Genomic DNA, 21271 nt, shown 5'->3' on the forward strand with positions numbered 1-21271 from the left:
CCGACGCTGCTGAGAGAGTGGCGGCTTCGAATCCTCCAGACGCAGACACAGAGAGGATCTCCTGGGAGGCTGTTTTATTTATTTTTACTGGATACCATTACCCCTCTGCAGACCAATTAAATCAGAACCTGTCCGGAGCGTGTGGGCATCGGTAGCTGTGAACAGTTCCTTTGTACTTTTGAGGTACGGCTTGAGAACCCCAGGACAGACTAACCTTGTCATTATGTGCATTAGACCAGTGCCTCTCAACTCTTTTCATGTTGTGACTTCAGAAGCAAAAGGTACCAGCCCTGGAGTCAGTGGCAGGCTCTTGCAGCTAGAGACATCTGACCTGGGGTTCCTGTCTGAGGGCTGGGGATCAATATTTTGGTAGATCCATATTAGGCCCCCTGTCTCACCTGTTGTTGAACTTGGAGTAATTATAAAGCCTGCTGAGTAGAGCTGTGTTGTACATTTATATTTTGCTGGGGTTTCATTGACGTGTCATAAGCAGCATATATTTAAAGTGTACAACATGATAAGTTTGGCATATGAACACACTGGTGAAATCACCACCACCGGCAGGTAATGAATGGGCTGCAGACATAGCTCAGTGGTAGAGTGCTTACCCAGCATGCATGGGCCATAGTTGTGATCTCTGCAGAAAGGGAGTGGTGGAGAGCAAAGAAAAAAAAGAGAGAGAGATAATGAGCACATTCATTGCTCCCAAAAGTTCCCTTATGGCTTATGGTAATCCTTCCCTTTCCTTCCCCAGATAAGCATCCATCTGTTTTTCCTCACAGTCCCTCAATTTGCATTTTCAGAAATTTGCTGTAAATGCAATGATACATACTCATACTCTTTTGTCTGGCAGGTTTTATTCAACAGGGTTCATTTGAGACTCATCCACGATTTTACATTTGTCAATAATTCATTCATTTTCATTGCTAAGTAGCATTTAATTATACATATGTAGATGAATCACTTTTTGTTTTGAGACAGGGTCTTATGTAGCTCAGGCTGGCCTTGAACTGTTTTGTTTTTGTGGGGTTTTTTTGGGGCAGGGCTTTTCTGTGTATCCCCGGCTGTCCTGGAACTCACTCTGTAGACCAGGCTGGCCTCGAACTCAGGCTGCCTCTGCCTCTGGAGTGCTGGGACTAAAGGCATTTGCCACCACCACCTGGCAGCCTTGAACTTTTTATGTCATTAAGGTTGACCCTGAGCTTCTGATCTTGCTTCCATCTCCTGAGTGCTGGGATCACAGATGTGCGTCACACACCTGGTTTTGTGTGTTTCTGGGGTCAAACCCAGGGCTTTGTCTATGCTAGCTAAGTACTCTACTGTCTGAGCCTCAGTCCCTACCCAGACTTTTCACATTTTCAAAAGAGCCATTTACCTGCTGATAGACATTTGGATCATTTCTAGTTTGGAGATATTACAAGGAAAGTTTTGGGGAGGGGAGAGATGGCTCAGAGGTTAAGAGCACCGACCGCTCTTCTAGAGGACCTGAGTTCAATTCCCAGCACCCACATGGTGGCTCACAACCATCTGTAATGAGATCTGGCACCCTCTTCCATATTCATAATAAATAAATAGATCTTTAAAAAAAAAAAGAAAGAAAAGTTTCTACTATGTGATGTTTATTATTGTTTACTTGTAGTACTGGATTGTTTATTATTTATTTGTAGCGTTGGGTACCAAACTGAGAGCCTGTGCATGCTGGGTAAGCATTCTACTGATGAGCTCCGGCTCCAGCCCTGTATTTAATGTCTGTGTACAAGGCTGGGTAGCTGTGTATACAGTTGAGTCGTAAGTAGACACGTTTGCCTTTGTCAGAAGCTGCCTAGTTTCCAAGGTGGGTATGCCATTTTTACATTCCCGCCAGCTGTGTATGAGTGTATGAGAGCTGGCCTCTTTTCCTTGCTAATTGTAACTTTTATTCTTATTTATTTATTTTGGTTTTTCAAGACAGGGTTTCTTCGTGTAGTTTTGGTGCCTGTCCTGGATCTCGCTCTATAGATCAGGCTGGCCTCAAACTCACAGAGATCCGCCTGCCTCTGCCTCCCGAGTGCTGGGATTAAAGGTGTGCGCCACCACCGCCCGGCTATGTACTTTTATTGTATGCGTATGACTGCTTTGCCTGCACATGTATATGGGCACCACAGGTCTGTCCTCTGTGGTCAGAAGAAGGCATCAGATTACCTGGAGCTGGAGTTACCAATGGTTATGGACCACCAAATGAGCCTTGAGGAGGGGCTGGAGAGATGGCTCAGTAGTTAAGAGCGCTGACTGCTCTTCTGGAGGTCCTGAGTTCAATTCCCAGCAACCACATGGTGGATCACAACCATCTGTAATGAGATCTGGTGCCCTCTTCTGCTAGGCAGAACGTTGTATACATAATACATAAATAAATCTTAAAAAAAAAAAAAAAAGTGAGTGCTGAGGACTGAACCCAGGTCCTCCGCAGTAGCAGCCAGTACTCTTAACCACTGAGGCATTTCTCCAGCCCTTTTTTTGGTCAACTTTCATTTTAAAAACATCTCCCATGTCCCCCAGGCTGGTTACCAGCTCCAGGTTTCTGCCTTCCCCTCCTGAATGCTTAGATTATAGCATGGGCCACCATGCCTGGTTTAATTCTTTTTCATCTGTCACCGGGGATCAAACCTCGGGCCTTGGGCCTACTAGGTAAATGTTCTGCCGCTAAACCTTGTCTCGAGAACCCCTCCCCTTCTAATTAAAAGACATTTAACTTTATTAAGTGCACATGTAGTGGGGGTATGTGAGTGTGGGCGGGCGTGCTGTGCCACAGCATGTGTGTGGACGTCAGAAGACAGCTTGCAGGGCTTGGCTCTCTCCACGGTGAGTTTTGGTGATCGAACCCAGGTCAGCAGGCCTGGGCAGCAAGTGCCCTTACTCCTAAACCATATCACCCCCCCCCCCACTCCCCTTAGTTTTTGAAAACCATTTAGGCAGTGCTGGGAATGGAAGCTAGGACCTCATGCCTGCTGGACAGACACTCTACCACTGAGTTCCACCACTAGGTCGCTGTCCTCTTTCCCCGAAGAGGCCCTGCTTCCCACTTTTACTGTTGGCTGATCAAAAGGACCCCTTTTGAACGCCAGACGGTGGTGGCACACGCCTTTAATCCCAGCGCTCGGGAGGCAGAGGCAAGCGGATCTCTGTGAGTCTGAGGCCAGCCTGGGCTACAGAGTGAGATCCAGGAAAGGCACCAAAGCTACACAGAGAAACCCTGTCTTGAAAAACTAAAAACCAGAAAAAAAAAAAAAAAAAAAAAAGTACCTCTGTCCTTCTGTTCTTTACTGCAGCTGTGGGCCTTGAGGAAATGGGCACTGGCCCGGATTGTGTCTCCGTATTGTCTCAGTATCAGATGACTGATAAGTCTTGCTTGGTAACTAAATGACATTTTTACCCTTTGCCTACAGGTCCCACGACGACATGTACCAGCCGTCCAGTCTTGACACTGGCAGGAAGTAGAAGGCGTCGTTGTCTCCTGCGGCCACACCCTCATCATGTCTTCGACTCAGGGCAATGGGGAGCACTGGAAGTCCCTGGAGTCGGTGGGCATCAGCCGCAAAGAACTGGCCATGGCTGAAGCCCTGCAGATGGAGTACGACGCCCTTTCCCGGCTCCGGCATCACAAGGAGGAGACCAGGGCCAAGCAGAACACAGAGCCCTCTCTCATCAGCTGGGACGAGCCAGCCTTGGACTTCTACAGCAAGCCAGCGGGCAGGAGGGCGGACCTCAAACTCTTGCGTGGTCTTTCTGGCTCTGATCCTACCCTGAATTACAACTCCATCTCCCCACCAGGAGAGCTCCCCGACTCTACCTCCCAAGATCCCCAGCCTGGCCCAGATCCCTGGCCCAAGGGCTCCCTGCCTGGAGACTATCTCTATATTTTTGATGGCTCAGATGGGAGGCTCTCTTCATCTCCAGGATCAGGTGACCTGGATGGTTCTAGCAAGAAACTATCCCCGCCTCCTCTGCCTCCTCGGGTCTCTATCTGGGATGCCCCTCCTCTGCCTCCCAGAAAGGGGTCCCCCTCACCCTCCAAGATCTCTCAGCCTAATGACATCAACAGTTTTTCCTTGGTGGAACAGCCACCTGACAAACTGTTAGGGCCCCAGGACCCAGAAGAGGAAGAGCTACCTGATGATGGGGGACAGCGACCCATGCTGGGATCTGTGGACTACGACGGCATTAATGATGCAATTACAAGGCTCAACTTGAAGTCAACTTACGATTCGGAGATCTTGTCCGATGCTACCAGGGGCTGGAAGGAGGGCCGAGGGCCCCTGGACTTCAACAAGGACACCTCTGGAAAGCCCGTGGCCCGGAGCAAGACGATGCCCCCTCAGGTTCCACCCCGAACCTATACTTCCCGATATGCCAACCGGAAAAATGCGGCGCCTGGCAAGAACCGCCGGATTTCTGCTGCTCCGGTGAGGACCTGCCTGTGTGTTCGTTCAGAACGTGGACTACGTTCTCTTTAGCATTCCAAATTCAGATCTACCAAGCACTCACGGGCCCCTTTAGTCCTCTTCTGCTTCTGCCTTGTGGACCCTTGGGCGATTGTGGTGGGGGTCGGGAAGGGATCCAATCTCGGCTTTATTATGGGAGGCTGGGCCAGGAACATCAGGGAGGGTCTGGCTTCTTTCCTAGGCTAAGTTTCAGTGTCTTGACCAAAACAGCCCTTCTGGGGGCACATGTTTGGGAATCGTGGCTGCTAATAGGTGCTTCCTTCATGATGCAAGGACTGAGTTAGGAGTCATCAGACTTACCGTCGGCTCTGTGGTTGAGTGGTGGGGGTGGGGCTTTGAGCGGCGTCTTACTCCTGAGGCTCTGCCCTGCCAACCGCTGCGCGGCCACTTACGGCCCTGGTGATCATCCGTGGTGTTAGCTGCTTGTTTAGTGCCCGCAGAATTCCAGACCCCTATCCAGACCTCCACGACAACCCTGTCTGATGCTCCAAAGCCACCCAGCAGGAAATGGTAGAGCTGGTAGTAGACCCTGGTCTTGTTCCCAAGTCTTCCTCCCTCTTCCTCTCACCTCCCCGTCCTCGCTGCTCTTTATTGTGATAAAATATATGTGACATAACATTTACCGTCAGCCACTTAAAGGTGTGTAGTTCAGTGGCATCCAGTACAGTCATTCTGTGGGGGGCGGGTTTACTTTTAGCCATCTTTCCCCACTGAAAATATTTAGAAAAAGGCCTGGCAGCGTGATAGTAATGCTTTGGCTTATATGAGTATACATCTTATATTAGTATACATTAAAAAGTACAAAGTCGGCTGGGCGGTGGTGGCGCACACCTTTAATCCCAGCGCTCGGGAGGCAGAGCCAGGCGGATCTCTGTGAGTTCGAGGCCAGCCTGGGCTACCAAGTGAGCTCCAGGAAAGGCGCAAAGCTACACAGAGAAACCCTGTCTTGAAAAAAAAAACAAAAAAACAAAAACAAAAAACAAAACAAAAAAAAAGTACAAAGTCTACATTTCATCCCACGTGGCTTCCACAGCAGCCTTGATATGTTTTTGGTCCACGGAGTATCTCCAAAGGTGGGACCTGAAGGCCACCTTGCTTATACCCCTGACTCCTGGACACCCTGCTCCCCGTGAGTCTGGAGGCTGCTTCCTAGCTGCGGACTTCCCCCTCATCCATCCTCTTCCCTCCTTGCCCGTTGTCTTCGTGCACTGGGGCTTTCCCACCTCGTGTCCAGCCTCGGGGATCACTCCCAACACAGCAGAGCGGCACGGTCCGTCCTCCCTCTGCCTTTTCAGAGCGAGCCCCTCAACGCCTAGCCAGGGCGAGCGGCAGCCCCAGAGCTCAGGCTTTTTAAAGGCTCAGCTCAGAGGTGGGGCTGCTCCTGCTATTTATAGGGATGGGGAGAGTCATGTCCTTAGTTGAGTTCCTTACACAGAGCCGGGCCTGCTCGCAGAGTCAGGCAGCCTGGGGTAGGTGGTCACCTCTGTCTTCCCTCCCCCACCCCATGCATCATCAGAGTACCGAAACGGAGCCCGATCTGGTTCGGAGCCTCCTTGAAGAAGCAAGGGCAAAGCAGAAGGCTCTTGCCGGGTCTGGGGTCGGGGAGGCAATGCGGCAGTGGCCCTCCCCACCTCAGGCCGGGGCAGGGGCTCAGCCTGCTGGCAGGGGAAACCCTTTGAGCTCTGCCCCGATACCCCCACCTCGCTTTCACCGAACTTCCAGCCGGAAGGATCCTTCTTATCCCAGGCCCACTGAGCCATCTCTGCAAATGGCTGGCTCCAAATGCCAGCCTGGTACCCCCGCTGCCAGCCTCTGCCTGGCAGACTCCCCCGGCCAGCATCGGACGATGCCACCAGGGCCTGCCAGCCGGGCAAACGTAAGTGGCTTTTGTTTTCTGACAGTGCCAGGGAATGGTACAGAAAGGGCATGAAATGGCCTTCAGTGGCCATTCTGTTTTCTCCCTCTCTCTCTCTCCGCCTCTCTTGCCTTTTCTCTCTCTCTCTCTCTCTCTCTCTGACTCCCTCTCATAGGTTAATTGCTGACAGTGGTACTATTGTTTGGACTGGGACACAGGCATACGCTTGGCAAAGCCAGGGCCTCACATGCCAACTGCCCCCACTGCTGCCTCCCCCTTCATGGGCTGGCACCCCCACTCTACACACACCCAGGGGAGCAAGGCTGACCAGAGGGAGGGACACTTGAGGAAGCAGTCAGAATATTCAGTGAGGAGCTTGGTCGCTACCTTCTGCCCTGAGGGGCAGGGAGGGCATGGGAGCAGCTGTGGGGGTGAGGCGAGGTGAGGGGGGCACACAAACTGCAGTCTCAGACACCCCCTTTCCTCCCCAGTGCAGCTGTTAGAACCTGCTGCCTTTACCAGATGCAGCCGGGGACTCCATGGAGCCAAAGCCTCATTCCTGGGTGACTTGCCTTGGGCAGGCCTATGAGGACTGTCTGTAACAGCTGCTTTCTTGTCCGGTCCTCCCTGGGGCTCATTCGAGGGTTTCCTGGGTGTTTGAGAGCAGCCCAGGATGGGAGACGGCTTGGGGCCTTGTTTGTCTAAGGACCCCAGAACCACATGTATGTTCTGGGAGAGGAAACTGGCCAGTCTGGGCAGGCTGCCTGTGGCCCTAGCCGCTTAGAACCAGCAAAGCCTCTCAGGAGCCTGCAGGAGCCCAGCCAGGTCGTCTCCAGCACAAATCCTGCTTTGACACATGGCTCTTCTTACTGAGAAGGCACATGTGTCTGAATCATACCCACTACTGAAGAGCTCAGCCTCTGAGCCTGGTTCCTGGGGCCTTGGATGTTGAGGCTTTTGTCCAAGGCCAGGCCTCCCTGGGAACCGTTGGGACTGACCACCTGCCTGGCCTGGCTCAGCTCACCTGTACGTCTCTGGGAGCCTTCCCCAGAATACTTTGCCCACCAGTGGCCATCAGCACTGTGTTACAGACTGCTTGGCTGGCCACACTGGACTGGTCAGACATGTCCCCCTCACAAAGCAGGTATGGCCGCTCTTGTCCACTGCCCCAGTACCCACGCCCACGCTCAGCCTGGGCTTCAAACCCCTTTTCTGTTTGGTCTTTGGAGTCCTAGGTTGGCTGACAATGTATTTCTAGATTCCTTTTTTAAAATCGTTTATGCTCCTTTTAATGTTAAGTCGAAAGTCCTTATACACAGACTGTGTCTTTCCATCCGGGATGCCATGAGGCAAAAAGGACTGAGTCAGCTGCTCTTCCCTTAAAGGCGGGCTCCCGGCCCCACACCATCGCCAGTGGCCACGAATTGTTTGAGGTCTCAGAGGAGAGAGATGAGGAAGTTGCTGCGTTTTGCCACATGCTGGATATGTAAGAATTGAAGGATGGGATGGGGGGGGAGGGAGAGGTGTGTGTGTGTGTGTGTGTGTGTGTGTGTGTGTGTGTGTGTGTGTGTGTGTGTGTGTGTTTGGGAGGATTCTGAGTCTCTGGAGGAGGCTAACCGTTCCTTTAGGAAGGAGGAAGAGCTATAATAAATAAACGCCCACAGAGTGGGAGCCTTCCTCCAGCAGGTGCCTGCAGGTTTTAATGAAATCTTACAAGTTTGCCAGGTGTAGTGGCGCAAGCCTTTAGTCCTGGCACTTGGGAAGCGGAGGCAGGTGGATCTCTATGAGTTTCAGGCTAGCCTGGTCTACATAGCAAGTTCCAGGCCGGCCAAGGCTACAGAGTGAAACTCCTTCTCAAAGGAAAAAAAAAAAAAAGCCCGGCGGTGGCACACACCTTTAATCCCAGCACTCAGGAGGCAGAGCCAGGCGGATCTCTGTGAGTTCGAGGCCAGCCTGGTCTACAGAGCGAGATCCAGGACAGGCACTAAAACTGCACAGAGAAACCCTGTCTTGAAAAACCAAACAAAGAGAAAAAAAAAATTTAGGTTTGAACCTTTTTAGTAAAATTCACAAACCTTGATCAGCCTCATTATCCCCCTCACTTCCGGCTCTGCCCCTCAGCTGCGCTTAGGAGTACACACACCTGTCAGGGAAGAAAAAAGCCTCTTGTACCGAAGAGAACGGAAATGGATTTCTATCTACTTATTGGCTAAATTCTGTTAAACTTAGTGTGGAAAACTGCTTTCAGAGTTCCTGCCGCCATCCCACGGTGGGGGTTGTTTTGCTACTGTAGCAGAGATGGCAGGAATACAGATTCCCGGGGCTGCCTCCTCACTGCCCCAGCCTGGCCCGCAGATCGGGGGGCTGAGCTGAGTTAGGGGCAGGAAAGCCTGTGGGCCTTAGGGTGGGAGGGGCCCTCATCAGGATTTTTTGAAGACACAGGAGTCCTTCTCCTTTCCCCCCTGTACAGCCTCCGGACAGGCTCTGACGTCCAGGACTATTCCCTAACTGGATATGTCTGGAGCACCGTCACCCCGAGCCCAGAGCATCTTGGGGATGAGGTCAACCTGAAGGTGACTGTGTTGTGTGACAGTCTTCGGGAACCACTCACTTTTACCTGCAACTGTAAGTTAGTTGGGGTTGTGTGAGTGTCCCTGGCGGTGGGGCAGGGAGGGAGGACTGTGGTTTGGACTGTGGAGTCTTTTAGCTTTGATTCTCTCCTCCTCTGTAGCCGGAAATGAGGGGCGAGTGGGACGCTTCTTCTGGGGGGCTAGCTTTCTAGGTACACAGTAACTTTTCCCACCCCCAAGCTGTGTGTTCGCCTGCTTTATCTAGCTGCTGGTGATGGTACCAGAGGCCGCTTAGCTGGTGATAAAGGGTCAAAGTTGGGAGGTCCTGTTCCACCTGACCAGTGTCACTGTCCTCGCCTCCCTGCTTACAGGTTCCTCCACTGTGGACTTGCTCATCTATCAGACCCTCTGCTACACCCATGATGAGCTGAGGGAGGTGGACGTGGGTGATTTTGTGCTCAAGCCCTGCGGACTGGAGGAATTCCTCCAAAAGTGAGTGAGTGGAGTAAGGGACATGTGGGACGGAGGTGGCACCTGCCTTCTGGCTGGGAGAACGAGGTTGGCTCTTAGAGACCTACAACTGGGCTCAGCATTCGCTGCTCTTCCCTAACGCTGCAGTCAGGACTCCTGCTTTCTGGGCACATTCCCGGCCACGTCGCATTTTCCCCAGGAGCTCCATCTTCCAGCTGGGTTGGCTGGATCCTGAGCCAAATCTGCTGTGGAAAAGCTTGGAGCTGGGATTAGGCAAAGATGAGGTCGTATCTGTGTGCAGGCTTCTGGTTGCTGAGAGATGTGCACTGTTGGTGGAGGCAGCTGAGGGCCAGTGGCAGGTTGCTTCTCCTGGTCTAGAGCACATGCAACCAACCGCTGGGCAGAAATGCCCTCATAGAACCAACGGGAGAAATTACAGTGGCCCTGGCTGGCTTTTCCTTGCCAACATGCCTTTGTTTCCACTGGCCCGTGCGGCTGGTCAACCTCCTCCCAGGCTGGCTTCCAGCCCCCTCCAGCCAATGCCCTCTACAGAAGGCAGCTTCCCTGGAAAGTGTGATGTGGGACCGGCTAAGGGAAACCCTCGCCACTACTCTGGACTGTGGAAAACTGGGGTGGGGAAGGCAGGGCTCCCACCCCCAGGGGTAGCATGTGGCAGCGAACATCAGGATCCATCCAAGCTTCTGTGTGGCTGTTGTACCATCTGTGGCCTCCTTAGAGGAAACAGACCTCGGGACTAGAGAAAGACAGGGCCTGTATCTCCCTCGTTAGCAGTTTCCGTGAACTGTGGCACTTCAGTGGAGCTATGTATCTTCCCTCCAGCAGATCTACATGGAATAATAGTTTTCTATGGCTAGAGCATAAGACTCTGAACTAGAGATTCATTGCTTGGCCGATTTCTTCAGCATTAGGGATAGTAGGTACTCTCTGGCCTCTGCATCCTCATCTAGAAACTGAGGGGAAAGAAGCAGGCCCGTCGTGATATAATTCCAGGGTGCCCTCAGCTGTGTTCCATGTTCACTGTATCCTTGCTGCCCCTACAGGGGCAGGGAGGGGTCCAGGATCCAGGGTCTCCTGGAAGCACCAGCCCTGAGCAGTTTGCCATTGTTAGGAGGGAACAGGGCTAGGGTGGGTAAATCAGACCCCAGGAAACACTATTTCTAATACATTCTGGCTTTCCACTGACCAGGTGTAAAGCCTGCTTCTCGGTGTCCTCTGCAAAGAGCGGTGAAGTTTTAGATGGGAGATGTAGCTCAGTGGGGTAGAGGTGAAGCCTAGCATGGGTGAAGCTCTGGGTTCCATCTGTGCACTGTACACATACACACACACACACACACACACACACACACACACACACACACACACAGAGAGAGAGATAGAGGACACAGACACAGAGAGGACACAGACACAGACAGAGACAAAGTCAGAGAGAAGACACATACACACACACACAGAGACAGAGGACACAGAGATAGAAAGAGACAGAGAGACAGACAGAGTCAGAGAGAGGACACACACACACACACACACAGAGAGAGAGAGAGAGAGAGAGAGAGAGAGAGAGAGAGAGAGAGAGAGAGAGAATGAATGAATGAGGGTTAGTGTGAGAAGGACCTGATGAAGAGTCAGTCGATACCAGCAGCAAAGGACCAGCCCCAGAAGAGGATTCCTGGGGCTCCAAAGTATACAGATGCCACATTTTCCCTGCAGACTCCCAATCCTGGAGCCCCAAGTCTAGAGGTAGTGGGAGATGTCAAGTGGAATGTTCCCAATGAGATGAGACCAGGCAGAGGTCCTTGGGTCATGCCCACCCACCACCTACCCCTACCCCAACTGGTGTGCACAAACAAGCTGAAGGAAGTCATTGGGGCCATGACTCCCTGGTTGCACCCACCCACCCTGCATAAAGGCACAGTGCTGGTTCCCTTTCCTGGGTGGAAAGGTTCAGAAAATTGCTAGCTCCCAAGGAAGCTCTCAGGATTGTTTCCCTCGCCTAGCTGGAAGGGCTGATACTGAAGTGGAGTGTGGCTCCAGGATGCTGGCCGCTCTGTGATAAGAACCTTGAGACAGTCCTAGGGGAGGGGAGGTTTCCTGCTACCTCCCCCTCTCCACCACGGCACTCACTTTTCCTTCCTGACAGACCCTCCCGCCGGCCGGCCGGCCTGCCCAGCAGTCTAGCCTCTCCACCATCCTTCAGGTTTGCTTTCCTCTGAGCAGGTCAGAGCTCATACTGCAGGTCTGGTCCCCTCAGGATTTGGAAAGCCTCAAAGTCTAGGCTGGTTTTGTTTGGCCCGAGGCCCCGTATTTCCAGAAGTTTCTACACCCCTCCTTCCCTTTTGCTCCCCTCCGTTCCCCTCCATTCTAGCCTAGATTCCCACCTCTGGTGAGGAAGGAAGGCCGTTTCCGGCTTCTGTTCCCCAGATGCTGCCGCTTGGCCCAGCCCGCGGCGCTGGCCTCCAGTGGGGCTTGCTCAGCCCTTTCTTGTGGGTTTCCTTTCAGATTAAGGTGTGATTTGGGGGAGAGGAAGAGGCTGGGTGGCAGAGGGACTCGGCAAGCTGCCTCTTCTGAACTAAGGCTCCACTGTGTGGGTGCTGAGCCGTGAGAACTGCGGATACTTTTTAGAAAGTGTGGAGACTTACAGGGCCGTGGAGGAAGGGGAGAAATGGAGCCCGTTTCGGGATAGTAGTTCTGGAATTCTGGTGGGATGGCTTCATTTGTCCTCAGCACCTTAGCAGGTAACACAAAAGGAAGACTGGACTCCCTTGGTTGTCAAAGCCAAGAAAATAGGATTTAAACAGCTGCCCCCCCCCCCTTACAAGAATCCCCCTATAACCCAGCTCTTTTTAGAGGTTCCCGTCCTGAGAATGAGCCACTCATTTGTGTAGCTCAAGGGTTAAGTGTTGCTGGTGACGTTTATTCAGGCAAACTCCATGCCGTCCCTCCAGGCTTCACCATGACATTTGCAGGAGTAAAGGATAAGGCCTCCAACGTAGGCCAGGCCGTTCCCCTTCCTTTCTCTTCTGTCTTCCCTTCCTTCCTGGTTGTCTCTCCTCAGGCTAAAGTATGCATCTCTCCTCCCACTGAGTTCCCCAGGCACTAATGGTCTTGTCCCCCACCCCACCAGTAAACATGCCTTGGGCAGCCACGAGTATATCCAATATTGCCGCAAGTTTGACATCAACATCCGACTCCAGCTGATGGAGCAGAAGGCCATACGAAGCGACCTGGCCCGCACGGTAAGTGTTGGAAATGGCTGACAACTGTACGTACCTGGGGAGGCAGAGTGGGCGGAGGGGGATGTAGAACCTGTTGGGATTGGGGTGGGGTAGGTCCCCGCTAGGCTGAGAAAAGGACGTCGCTCCTGCCTGACAAGGATGCTGCTCATCCTCAGGTGAATGATGACCGGAGCCCTTCTACCTTGAACTACCTCATCCATCTCCAGGAGAGGCCAGTCAAGCAGACCATCAGCAGGTGAGAGTGGGCACCACCTTGGTGTAGTCCAAGTAGGAACTATGAGGGGATGGCATGGATACACTTACCTGGCTTCCTGCTAGCATGATGGATTCTCGTCAATGTCTGGGACTTTGGCCCAAGAACCTTGTCAGGAGTGATTGTACCCCAGGGCACACTTCCTCTCTTTTCTCAGAGCAGAGTTTCTCAACCTTCCTAATGCTGCGACCCTTTAATACAGTTCCTCATGTTGTGGTGACCCCCAACCATAACATTATTTTCATTGCCACTTCCTGACTGTCATTTTGTTACTGTCGTGAATCGTACTGTAAATATCCGATGTGCAGGACGCCTGTCTGATGTGGGACCCCACAGGTTGAGAACCACTGCTCTTGTACTTCTTCTGTCCTTTTCTAGGTGAGAGGTAGCATAGTGGGAAAGACCCGTTTTCCATCCTCTTGGGGCGCAGAAAGAGTGGGAAATCCTTCACATCGGAGTTTGATCCTTGAGTGGAGAAGAGGGAAGGGAAAGGGTGGGCCTCCCGGGACAGCGAATCTTGTGTGATCTCTCCTGTGATTTTTCTCACCCCATACCCCCAGGCAGGCCTTGAGTCTTCTGTTTGACACTTACCACAATGAGGTGGATGCCTTCCTGCTGGCTGATGTGAGTACACATCCTGGGACTGAAGAGAGGAGCCACTGGAAGTTCCCTTCTTCCCCAGGCTTCCTGCAGTCAGATGACAGTCCGCCAGTGACACCTTCTTTTCATCCCCCTAGTTCTGGGCAAGCGAAACGCCTCCTGGCTGGGCAACAGCTGGCAAGTGTGTAGGAAAGGTGTTGGGTCCCTCTGTGAAAGCCAGGAGGGGCTTGCACTGTGACGGCTGTCTCTGGAGTAGACACCTCCAAACTAAGGGTGCAGCCCCAGGCGTGTGTGTGCGTGCGTGCGCGTGCGTGTGCGTGTGCGTGTGCGTGTGCGTGTGCGTGTGCGTGTGCGTGTGCGTGTGCGTGTGCGTGTGCGTGTGTGTGTGTGTGTGTGTGTGTGTGAGAAAAATGCCCCGGGAACACCATCTGAGGAGGCTCTGTTGAGCCTGGGTCACAGATATCACACCCTCAGGGAAGTGGCAAGTCCCAAGGCTAGATCCTTTCCCTCTTGGACCTGCATGGGCTGCAAACCTTGGAACCATTTACACAAATATCATGAAGCTAAAGCAAAGTTCTTTGGCAGTGAGTTTCAAAAATCAAATCCCTTGCCAGGCATGGTGGCACATGGCTTTAATCCCAGGAGTTAGGAGGCAGGAGCAGGCAGACCTCTCTGAGTTCAAGGTCAGCCTGGTCTACACAGTAAGCTCCATGCTGGCCAGAGCTATATAGTGAGAGAGCCTGTCTCAAAAACAAAGCAAAATAACAACCCCATGTTCTCAGTCCATTTTTCAGTCATGGATTCTTCCCACTGGGGTAACAGGTCTAGTTCACCCTCCACCCACTATTGGAATCCATTTTGTAACAGCCTCTACAATAACACCAGCACTGAGTTCTTAGGCCACTTTGCAGTGTTCTGTGTTAGTTTAGGGGGTGGGCAGAGCCAAGGTGCACAGCGTAAGAATGGTTTTCGCCTCAGGGAGTTGATGCGGTTAGGGAAATAGAAAGTTCATCTACTGCTGTTAGAGACAAGAGGGTGACTGTGAGTGTTGGGATGGGGAAAGCTTTGTGAAGGACAGGCGTCCTGGTCCCTAATCTGAATTGACGTAAGTAGTCACAGTCAGACAGAGGAGATTTCAGATGAGAAAATCCTGGGGGCCAAAGTGTAGAGGGGAGGGGAGGGTGTGGGGTGTCTACGGCAGCAAGCGATTAACCGGGGCGTTCTGGGGTGCGTTATGAGAAGTCTAAGAGAGTAAGTGGGGCCTTAGTATGTTTCTCTCACCTCCTTGCTATCCTCTGCCAATTGATTTCTTAACACGTTAGGCCTCCAGCGGAGACCTGTGTGTGTGTGTGTGTGCTTGTAGAGCAGAAATAGACCGTCACAACAGCCTGGGAAGAAAAGGTTTAGGGGAGGGGCTGACAGGCTAAGAAGTGTGGCTGTGGCCCACTCAAAGCCAGAGACTGTTGGCTGAGGCTGAATATCTGAACATAAAGTATGGCTCCTGGGATTCCTCCTTAGAGTCATTAGCCCCTTGCACACCCTTTAAGGCTGGGCTTGGGGGGAGGCACAGAGCTGAATCACTTGCTTCACTGTCTGGCCTCCCACAGGGGGATTTCCCACTGAAGGCGGACAGGGTGGTCCAGTCTGTCAAGGCCATCTGCAATGCTCTAGCTGCCGTGGAGACTCCTGAGATCACCAGTGCTCTCAACCAGCTCCCTCCCTGCCCCTCACGCATGCAGCCAAAAATCCAGAAGGTAAACGGGGCCCAGGTGTTAGCATGAGGAAGCGACAGGGATGCTCACAGGTAGCTGGGTTGCTGATGCTGAGTAACTTGGTGTCCACTTACTAAACTGCTCTTCTAGCAGTGTGTGGTGGCCCATGCCTTTAATTCTAGCATCTGGGAGGCCGAGACAGGTGGATCTCTGTGAGTTTGCAGTCTGTCTGGTCTATACAGTTGAGTTCCAGGACAGCTTGGGCTACAGAGTGGGACCCTGTCTCAAAAAACCAAACAAGTAAACAAACAAACACAAAAGGTTCTTCTCTACCACCGTTTATGTGTAAGCAGTTCAGACATAAGAATTCCTGGGAAATGGATGCCAAGCATGTCCCCTCTCTTAAGCATAGGGAAGGGATAGCTTCAATCTCCTGGGAATGACCACATGAGCCAAGGAAGGCTTTATTTAGTCACCAAGGCCATGCCTGACAGTTTGCTTATCCTTGAGGGTGCAAACCCAAGCCAGGGGGAAATCCCAAGAGCCGGGAATTCAGTGATTCCACAGTGGGATGTTGTACTGTAAAGGCATGTTAGCACCACAGACCATGTATCCCCAGCCTTGGGGCCTGAGGGTGGGGCTCTTTCCTTAAGGTGAGCATGTGTTTTGGTTTTGTTTTTTTTTTTTTAAATCTGCTTACTCTGTCCATCCCATGGCTCTGGTACAGACCGTCACTCCCTCCCTCTCCCTGGGGAATCTGTGCTCCTCACATTTCAGCCCTGCCTGGCCCAGATGAGCACAGCTGTGAAAAGCTCTTCCAACTAGGATAAAAACGGGCCTGGGCTCTGTCTGACTCTCTCTGCCTCTTCCTTTCCCCGACAGGATCCCAGCGTGTTGGCTGTGAGGGAAAACCGAGGTAAGGGCAGCGCTCTCCTTCTTTGTCCCATAGAGGCTGGAAACTGCCAACTGCTGGCTCAGCCCACCTTCTTCTTCCTGCTCGGCCCCTTGGTGTGTGTGTGTGTGTGTGTGTGTGTGTGTGTGTGTTTCCCTGTGAGGTGTGGACACAGCTGGAGCCCACATTTCTTTCCACAGATCTTTTTCTCATTATTTTTGCTAATCAGCCCTGATGGTGTTACTAGGAGAGGGTGATGAGGTGGGGTCGAGGCATTGGCAAGGATGAGTTTATCCTTCCATCCAGATGGAAAAGCTCGCCCTGCTGGATTGTGATTCTTCCCCTGGCAGCCACAACCCTTTACACTTCCAATTTAGAATGGGACTTGGGAGATGGGAGGAAGGATTTTTCCCCAGAATTCTTTCCTTGCTACAGTCTTTGAGCAGATCCTCGTCCTCAAAACCAGCGTGAACTGGCTTTCTCTCTCTCTCTCTCTCTCTCTCTCTCTCTCTCTCTCTCTCTCTTTCTTCCTTCCTTTCTCTCTCTCTTTCTTTCCTTCTCCTTTTTCAAATTTTATTATATTTTTTTCTTTTAATTTTTTCATTTTATTTTTCATGTGCATTGATGTTTTGCCTGCATGTATGCCTGTGTGAGCATGTCAGATCCTGGAACTGGAGTTACAGTTGTGAGCACCCATGGTGCTGGGAATTGAACTTGGGTCCTTTAGAAGAGCAGCCAGTGCTCATAACCACTAACCATCTCTCCACCCCCATCACTGGCTTTCTTAAAAGTAAATCCATCTTTGTACTTTGCAGTCCAAAAATTGTCCCCTAAAATCATCTATGTGTGCATGGTGCTGATGGTACTGGAGATGTACAAGCTTGTTAAGACTTTTTTTTTTTTTTTTTTTTTTTGCCAAGAAAATACTTTTAAAAAAAGAGATGTGTTTTTATTTTATGTATATGAGTATTTTGCCTGCATGTAAGTGTGTGTGCCACCTATGTGCCTGATACCCACAGAAGACTGAAGAGGGTGTTGGACCCCTCCCAGAAACTGGAGTTACAGTTGTGAGCTGCCATGTGGGTGCTGGGAATCAAACCCAAGTCCTCTAGAAGAGCAGTCAGCTTGCTTAACCATTGAGCCATCTTTCTAGTCCTAGAAAAAGACTTTTTAAAAATAACATTTTAGCCAGGCGGTGGTGGCGCACGCCTTTAATTTCAGCACTCAGGAGGCAGAGCCAGGCGCGGATCTCTGTGAGTTCGAGGCCAGCCTGGTCTACAGAGTGAGTTCCAGGAAAGGCGCAAAGCTACACAGAGAAACCCTGTCTCGAAAAACCAAAATAAATAAATAAATAAATAAATAAATAAATAAATAAATAAATAAATAAATAACATTTTAGTACTAAATAATGTTAAGTATCTGTATAAGATAGGATCACACTTAAAGCTGGACATCTCTTGATGAAAGGCTCAGGGCATATTCCTGCGTCTTTCCTATTTCTCCACCGACGAGTAAGCTTTTTCACAGCTCTTGAAAACTGGCTGGCATTTGGGCATCACTGTCCCAAGCTGGCCCCTACTGCTAGTCCATTGTTGAGTCCTAATGGAGCTGCCTTTCTGACCCTCTCCCCTTCACAGAGAAGGTGGTCGAAGCCTTGACAGCAGCCATCTTGGACCTGGTGGAGCTGTACTGCAACACATTCAATGCAGACTTCCAGACCGCGGTGCCCGGGAGCCGAAAGCATGATTTGGTCCAAGAGGCCTGCCATTTCTCGGGGGCCCTGGCCTTCTCTGTCTATGCCACTCACCGCATTCCCATCATCTGGGCTACCAGGTGAGTCAGAGCCCCCGGGAGACAGAGGAGCTTCTCCCCTTCTGCACGTGACCCTGCTGTCCTCCGTCTTAGGATGTGTGGCGGCAGCGGCATTGTGTGGCGTTCTGGTGCCACAGAGCTAAGAGGGTGAGCCCAGTGCCCGAGGGGAGCCCAGCCCATACCCACTGCAGAGAGAGAAAGTCCCCTAGGAGATAGATAAGCACCTGCCAGTCCCCCAGTGCTGGCCGCCTCGACATCTCTGCCCCCTCCAGATCCACAGCCAGCTGAGGGAGACAGGCGACAGATGGCCGGTTCCCAGATAGAGTGTGGCCCACGCCAATGGCTGCACTCCCCTGCAGATGCTCGATGAGGGTGGTGGGGAGGGGGTGACCCTTTGTCTGGGGTTCCCTTGCAGGGGTGGGTGGAGGAGGACCTTCTTTTGGTAGTCCCCGGCTCTTCTGCTGGATCCCCAGAGTCCTGAGGGCTGGGGGAATAGGCATTTGGCCCCATCCCACCCTTACCCAGCCCACCCTCCTCCCTCCCTCCCCTTCTTTCTTTGTTTCTCACTTAATGTATTCCTCTGGGCGATTGGCGTAGAACAAAGGAGGCAGCCTGGGAAACAGGGGCCTTCCCTGACCTCTTCTGTCGGGCACCTGTCGTGAGCCACGGGGACCCCCATGTGCTGGCATTCATGGCAGCATATGTCGTTTGCCTCCCCCACACTCCTTGCCTGCATATAAATACATCTGTATGTATGTATGTATGTATGCATGTACACACACACACACACATCTGTGTGTGCCTGTGTGCTTCACTTGATGCGCTAGAACTGATTATAAGGACCAGGCTACATGGCCATTCCCACGAAACGAAGGAAAACTCCTGTACTCAGCATGGGCCTGAAACTCTGGGGGTCTAAGGGTCCAGATCAAGTTGCTGTTCCTAAGCATTCTTCCTTAAAGCCCAGCTTGGTTGTCCTAACCCTCCTTGACTCCACGTTGCATTCTCCAGAGATCAAGAGAAATCTACCCGAGGAAAATGGAGCCTGGCAATAGAGTGGTTAAGATTGGTTTTAAGGGCAAGGTATACTGACCTGGCCCTCTTCTCTTTGTAGCTATGAAGATTTCTACCTCTCCTGTTCCCTCAGCCATGGCGGCAAGGAACTGTGCAGCCCCCTGCAGACCCGACGGGCTCACTTCTCCAAGTACCTGTTCCACCTCATCATCTGGGACCAGCAGTAAGCCCTCTCTAAGCTCCAGGATGGCTTCAGACCAACCTGCTCACTTCAGGGAGATCCTGAAGCAATAGTCAGACCTGGAGCAGAGCACAGCCTGGGTTAAATCTGGTTCCGTAATTATCCCTATCCAGATAGGTCACGCTGCTTCTCGAGTCTCCGTTTCCCTGACTCTTAAATGGGGACAGGCGTATAATTCCTACCTCTCAAGTTGTCAGGAACATCCAGTGGAAAGTACCCATAAAGGCTCTTTATAAGCTATAAAGGATCGTATAAATGTTACTTGCTGATTTTAAAAATACTTTATTGTTTTGCTCTGGCCTCTTTTAAAGAGTTTAACTGGTCTTCAGGATTTTCTGTTCTCTCCCTTCCTCCCAGTATTCCCTGGAATAGGCAGAAAGGCTAAGGTATAGCTCCAAGCAGAGTGTTTGACTAGGACATATGATGAGGGCCTGGGTGTCCGCCCTAGACAGCACTAAACTAACAAACAGAACCACACCTAGAATCTCAACACTTGGGAGGCAGAGACAAGAGAATTGCTATAGTATCGAGGCCAACCTGGGCTACATAGCCAAGTTCTAGGCCAACCGAGAGATCCCATCTCAGTACACAGAAAGAACCGGACAGAGAGGCACGGCTTGTCTATTATGGATAGAGCGGGGAGGAAGAATGGGCATGGAGCCGAGGAGTCAGGCTCTGTTTCGAGCACTCTCTCTGATCCTGTGATCTCTCTAGCCTGTCTGCCTCAGCTTCTCAAACTGAGAAATGAGGACACCTTTTTAACCTGGAGGCGGGTTATAAATACAATAACCACCAGCACAAGATGGCATCAATTGCCCTTTATTAACAGTGATTTGATTTCAGGAAGGAAGGCTTCAGCCATACAAAACAGGAAAGAAATGAGCGGTGAGGTGTTATTTGAATCTTAGATGGTCTTTTAATAAAAAAAAAAAAAAAAAAAAAAAAAAAAAAAAAAAAAACCAGAGCCAGCATCAGGGTGAAAGCTGAAAGATCAGAGAAGCAGAACAGCCAGCCACTAGTTCTTACCTCTACAAAATCCTCAGCCTAAAGAGAGTGAGTTCCTGTTTCCTCAGGTCTTATATCCCTTTCTTTGCCCAGACATCACTTCCTGGGATTAAAGGTGTGTGTGCTTCCCATGCAAAGGCATGCCATCTCAAGTGCTGGGATCAAAGGTGTGTGCCACCACTGCCTGACCTCCATGTCTAATCTAGTGGCTGGCTCTGTCCTCTGATCCTCAGGCAAGTCTATTAGGGTACACAATATACCAGCACAGTGAGGGGACCTTGAGGGTGGCATTGCTGGTGTTGGTCCCCAGTGCCTTGCCCATGCTGTACCCCCTGCTGCTCCACCACCACCCCAGCGTCACTTCCCCAGGCCAGCCATATCTGTGTCCCCATTGGCAAAGTGGCAAATGCAACTTAAAAGTGTGGAATGCAGATTACAGAGACAGAAGAGTGTCCCTGGGGAGGTTAAGGATGCTTAAATAGGTAGATGAAGGGGCTGGGTGTTTAAGAGATGGACCAGAGCGGAGACAGGCCCTGTTCGTCACATTTAGGTCATTCTAGAGCAGTATCAACGTACAATTACCACTAACAAACACTTCCCAGGTAGGAGCAACTCCCCAGAGACGAGGTAGCTGCATTCAGTGGTCTCTGAGAAGCAGAGCATGGTGCTCAGTGATACGAGCATTCAGGAAGCTGAGACAGAACTTCTGTGCATCCGAGGCCAGCCTGGACTACATAGTGAGCAACCTGTCTCGGCGGGACCCTGGATTCAGTGCAACACTGCCCAAGTAAAGAGCCATTGCGTTTCAGTAGTCCACTGAGCTTCTCCATCCTAACTCCCGCTGTCTAGAGGGGGATGCTGAGGACCTAGTGCCTGTCAGAGTCAGGTATGGATGCAGCCCAGCCTTCCATGCTGAGTGTGAGATCTCTATCTCGATCCACAGGGCCAGGTCTCTAAGGCCCAGTGCTAGGTGAGATCTCTTAGCCCTTCTTAATGAAGGCTACGGCATTCAGGAGAAGGCACCACACTGTGGTCAGAGCTCAGCTTTGGGCCAGCCATCTTTGGTGGATGATACCACCGTAGACAGCCTAGAATGGACGCGATTGGAGGACTG

At 51.5% G+C, this 21271-nt stretch overlaps 1 protein-coding gene across 4 annotated transcripts in view; it reads left to right on the plus strand.

Moving 5' to 3' along the window:
* Pik3c2b (phosphatidylinositol-4-phosphate 3-kinase catalytic subunit type 2 beta) overlaps positions 1-21271 on the plus strand; it is a 67888-nt gene that overhangs the window by 18112 nt on the left and 28505 nt on the right. For 3 of the 4 annotated variants that reach the window (XM_015986747.3, XM_006993231.4, XM_015986748.3), the window contains exons 2-12: positions 3423-4439; positions 7719-7819; positions 8804-8958; positions 9275-9395; positions 12517-12628; positions 12784-12863; positions 13442-13505; positions 15089-15235; positions 16076-16109; positions 17723-17918; positions 19012-19134. In XM_015986747.3, the coding sequence (XP_015842233.1) occupies positions 3510-4439; positions 7719-7819; positions 8804-8958; positions 9275-9395; positions 12517-12628; positions 12784-12863; positions 13442-13505; positions 15089-15235; positions 16076-16109; positions 17723-17918; positions 19012-19134 (2063 nt within the window). In that variant the 5' untranslated portion in view covers positions 3423-3509. Of the gene's footprint in view, positions 1-3422; positions 4440-5826; positions 6355-7718; positions 7820-8803; positions 8959-9274; positions 9396-12516; positions 12629-12783; positions 12864-13441; positions 13506-15088; positions 15236-16075; positions 16110-17722; positions 17919-19011; positions 19135-21271 lie in introns of those variants that run through there. The other variant, XM_015986749.3, reaches the window with a different exon arrangement.

Source organism: Peromyscus maniculatus, chromosome 11 (assembly GCF_049852395.1).
Source record: "Peromyscus maniculatus bairdii isolate BWxNUB_F1_BW_parent chromosome 11, HU_Pman_BW_mat_3.1, whole genome shotgun sequence".
Taxonomy (NCBI): domain Eukaryota; kingdom Metazoa; phylum Chordata; class Mammalia; order Rodentia; family Cricetidae; genus Peromyscus; species Peromyscus maniculatus.